Raw genomic sequence first — 4,300 nt, 5'->3', positions numbered from 1 at the left:
GTTTGTACTATTTTGAACCAATTTGATGACAACCACAACTACATATTTCAAATTAGAAACATCCCTTAATTCATGCAACAAGTAATCAAAAATAAAAAGGTAATAATAATTACAAATATCAATGAGATATACTAAATAATTTAATCTACTGCCAAATTACCCATAGTAAGAAGATACAACTATGCGAACAGTACATCCTAGCGCTAAAGTTTTATAACCGTTAGGTAGTTTTTTTATTCAGAGTATTTATATATATGTATAACATATTGGTAACTTATGAAATAATATTTTTGCAAATATTCAAAATAAGATACTAAACCTTTTCTAACGTTGCAGCCAACAATTCATTCATCGACGCAACTAATGCCCGTGGATTTTGTATTAAACCAGCTTCAACCATACTGTTAGTGAATATCTGAAATGAATTAAAAATAGGTTCAGAATATCCCTAAATTCTAGTTACTTAACCTCAAAAATAAAATCACGCAATGTAATTACCTGTTTTATGAGAAGATCCGCTAACTTTGGATCCGTGCTTACTAATGCACAAAGTTTCTTAATGATAAGATGATTAGGGTTTATTTCGAAACATGGTCGCAAAATGGAATATAACATCTCATCTTTTAATTGACGCGACTGTATGCGAGTGAAGTGCCTTGCGCTCACCATATCTTTAACCGTGACCACGCATGGATGTGATTCTAACCGAGTGGTTGTCTTAATATCATGTGCTTTTCCGGACAGAACCTTTTTCATATGAGTTATGAGATTATCAATTTCACCTTGATTAATAATACCTAAATACATATATTCAATATTAATACCCACAAAAAGAGAACAGTTTTTATTAATACTAAAAGTCAAAATGAATTTCTCTTACCAGAGCTATCAGATTTTGAATCTGGTTCGCGCATGTCATCTTCAATGGAAGTCAAATTGTGAGAATTAAATTGCTTTAAATGTAAGAAAATTACATCGTCGTGCGCCTCGTAACAAAATAGTACTTCAATATTCCGTTTTTTTAAAGATTCATAATACGGCGATTGTTCAGCTAAGTTTCGGCTGAAATAAAAGAATGAATAAAAACACTTTTTCAATAGTTTGTGCATATAAACAGTAGAAGCTGCTAACTAACCTTGGAGCTACCAGATAGTAAATTTTCTGTTGCTCAGATGGCATTCGTTTACAGTAATCTTTGAGACTAACTAATTCTTCTGGTGCCGCGGCAGACGACTCGAATCGCAGAAGTTTAGCTATTTCTTCCTACAGAAAAAAAATTTAGTTATTTCAAGTTATGTATTGAATATACATTGGTCCAAAAGGTTAAAGGATATATTACCTTTTCTTTTTGGTTATCAGTGCTCACAATACCTTCTTTTAAAAAGATACTGTAATCCTTATAAAACTTAATGTAATCTTCGGTCTGTTTTTGAGATTTCTCATTCAAAAATTTTAAGACTCGTGTCGTTAAAACATCACGCAATTTTCTATAATTGAAAATATTAAAAACCATTTTTAAATCGCGACAATGTAAAACAATGTAAATGAGAAATTTAGAGTATCTTTATTTACTTACCCGATCAAGGTACTATTCTGTAATAACTCGCGACTTAAATTAAGTGGAATATCTTCGGAATCAACCACTCCTTTGACAAAACGCAACCATTTCGGCAAAATATTATCCGCTTTACTTTTAATTAAAATTTTACGACTATATAACGCAACACTGCTCGTTTCACCTTTGGTGAAATCATATAGCGGTGGTCTCTCTTCCGGGAAATATAATAACGCTCTTATGCTAAGTGGAACGTCAGTTGTGTAGTGTAGTATGAATCGTGGGGAATCAAAACAATTCCCGATAAACTTATAGAACTCGTTGTGTTGATTTGGTGTAATGTCTCTGGGATCGAGCGTCCACAATGGCTGAAAACATAATAAATATAAAAATGTAGAACAATAATTTTTTGACCGCGTTAATTCTGAAATAACTGCACTTGGATCCCACCTGAATTGTGTTAACCCTTTTGCCATTAACGTAAATAGGGCTATTGATGAAATTACTATACTTGGTAATAAGACCTATGAAGCATTAATCAATAGTATCAGTCACTTATCAAACCAATAAATGATCTCTTTCAAATTTGATTTCAAATTACTTACGGTTAATCGTAGTATCGTCGCTAAATTCCCGACTTTCAGGTTTCAAGTGTATTACAATCTTTGTTCCCGGTTGAACTCCTTCAGCGGTGGAGATTTTAAAAGCATTCGAGCTAAACGAAACAAAACAATTTTTTGTTAATTTACGTACGTGTGTACATGGCAAAAACTGAATATTTAAAAAACATATTTACCCATCAGAAATCCAGCAGAGACCTTCAGCATCCTCCGCGTATGATTTCGTAAATACTTCTACTTTATCAGCCACCATGAAAGCGCTATAGAAACCAACACCAAATTGACCGATAATTTGTGAGGTATCGCCGGCATCTTGCTTTTCCTTTAATTTTTCTAAGAAAGCCTGCATTGATAGAAAAGACAAATGATAAATTACATGTATGATATAACAAAAAAATATTATTGCTAGTTGTGCTTATACCCTGGAACCGGATCTAGCTATAGTTCCCAAATTTGATATCAGTTCATCACGAGTCATTCCAATTCCCGTATCTTGTAGTGTAAGAATTCTATTTTGCTTGTCAGTAGCAATATGAATTTCTAAGCTCCTGGCGCCAATAATCTCTGCAGCTTTCGAATCGCTTAAACGCATATATCTTAATTTTTCAAGCGCATCGCTCGCATTCGAAATTAATTCGCGGAGAAAAACCTATTAAGAAAGTTTCTAATTAACTACAAGAAAATTATATATAGTCATAATAAAAATTTCAAAACATATATATATTACCTCCTTGTCAGAGTATAAAGATTTTGCAACAATCTGCAAGAGCATCTGTGTTTCTGATTGAAATTCATGTTTAACGCTTTCACCTGGAGGAAACAAATGAAAATTATTGCATGCTAGATATATGTGTTTGAATACATGTAAAAATACAAATTTAGAATACAAATTGCAATTTAGAAATTGCATACCTGTAGGTTTTTCCGTATCCTTTATAATATTGTGAGTTTCTGTGGTTTGCGTTGCCGTCTGAGAAGAAAAGCATTGCACCGATGTACCTGTCCCAAAAAAATTAATCGTTAAAATGTTTTGAATAATTGAGGTTATGTCTGGATAACATAACCTCAAAATAAACGTAATCTACGAAAAAGGACCAAAAATTCGATCGATACGAGGTAAAAATCATACAAACCCAAAAGTCGCTGGCATTGCTTCTCTAAAATTTTCCTTTCAAAGCTCCTACTTAACGGCCTTGAAAGATTTCTTCCAAATTTGAACGCGAGTCTCAGTCTGTAAGCAGTAGCCATGCTTTCGAAAATTCGAGTAAATTCCCACTCTTTTCAGTCCAACCTTGCTATATACGATTCTGATCTAACCATCCGGTGGTAATGTAAATATCTCGCAGTCGTCAAGCAAGATCTTTTCATTAATTAGTGGAATTATGTCTTGCGGAGAAAGAATACATATTTTAACCCACCAAGTAATTCGATTGTGCTCCCAGCCTCTACGCTTTTCAGTATTAACGCAGCTTAACAAGGTACAAAGGAAAACTATATTTATTACAGACGAAACGAAATGGTACAAATTGGGCAGAGATTATGGCATATAAATTTGTTTATTATTATTATCTGTATAATATATTTGAAACAATATCATTCTACAACATTGCATAAAAATATACAAAGACATGACAAAATGTCTTGACTCTCGTTCGATAAAACATGTTTATGAATAATTTGATCAGCGTTGCATCGCTATCAGTTCTAACCGAATTCATTCATTTAATAGGTCACTTTCGAAATACATCGTATTAAACCGCCGTTTACTTTTTCTCCTATCTTTTCCTCTTTTCTGTAGCGTCCTCGCGCAAGTGATTCCTCGGGGAATCCGGGACGAAATTATACAAGTTTAGAAGAGCTTCTGTTCGCGCGTATCAACGGGAAAACGCAATAAAAGTTTGAGTCCCTGTTTCTTTAAATGAGCATGTTCCTCATTTGTCTGATAAACGCTTACGAAATAATTGTCCGACTTTTTAAATCGATACTCGGTGCAATGGGGATTACAGCGGTACGAACCGCTATCTATCCTGTTTATAATTTCTCTTATGCAATGAAAGAATGCGTGGTCTGATACTGAAGAAAAGGAACGTTCGTGTCTCGGCAACGCGTCCGTTCGACGCGTTTC

At 33.8% G+C, this 4,300-nt stretch overlaps 1 protein-coding gene across 1 annotated transcript; it reads right to left on the bottom strand.

Annotated features, from left to right (window-relative positions):
- Nucleotides 1-286: 286 nt before the first annotated feature.
- Trap1 (TNF receptor associated protein 1) lies at nucleotides 287-3,457 on the bottom strand. Its single transcript, XM_076892702.1, has 13 exons — nucleotides 3,309-3,457; nucleotides 3,088-3,174; nucleotides 2,903-2,985; nucleotides 2,597-2,824; nucleotides 2,352-2,518; nucleotides 2,161-2,270; nucleotides 2,006-2,079; nucleotides 1,577-1,923; nucleotides 1,340-1,487; nucleotides 1,136-1,263; nucleotides 881-1,062; nucleotides 499-797; nucleotides 287-415 (listed from the first exon to the last, which is right to left on the bottom strand). The coding sequence occupies exons 1-13, from the start codon at nucleotides 3,421-3,423 to the stop codon at nucleotides 314-316; spliced, it is 2,070 nt and encodes a 689-aa protein (XP_076748817.1). The 5' UTR covers nucleotides 3,424-3,457; the 3' UTR covers nucleotides 287-313.
- Nucleotides 3,458-4,300: the final 843 nt, after the last annotated feature.

Source organism: Xylocopa sonorina, chromosome 3, assembly GCF_050948175.1.
Source record: "Xylocopa sonorina isolate GNS202 chromosome 3, iyXylSono1_principal, whole genome shotgun sequence".
Lineage (NCBI taxonomy): Eukaryota > Metazoa > Arthropoda > Insecta > Hymenoptera > Apidae > Xylocopa > Xylocopa sonorina.
This window is presented reverse-complemented; position numbering and strand designations above follow the sequence as displayed.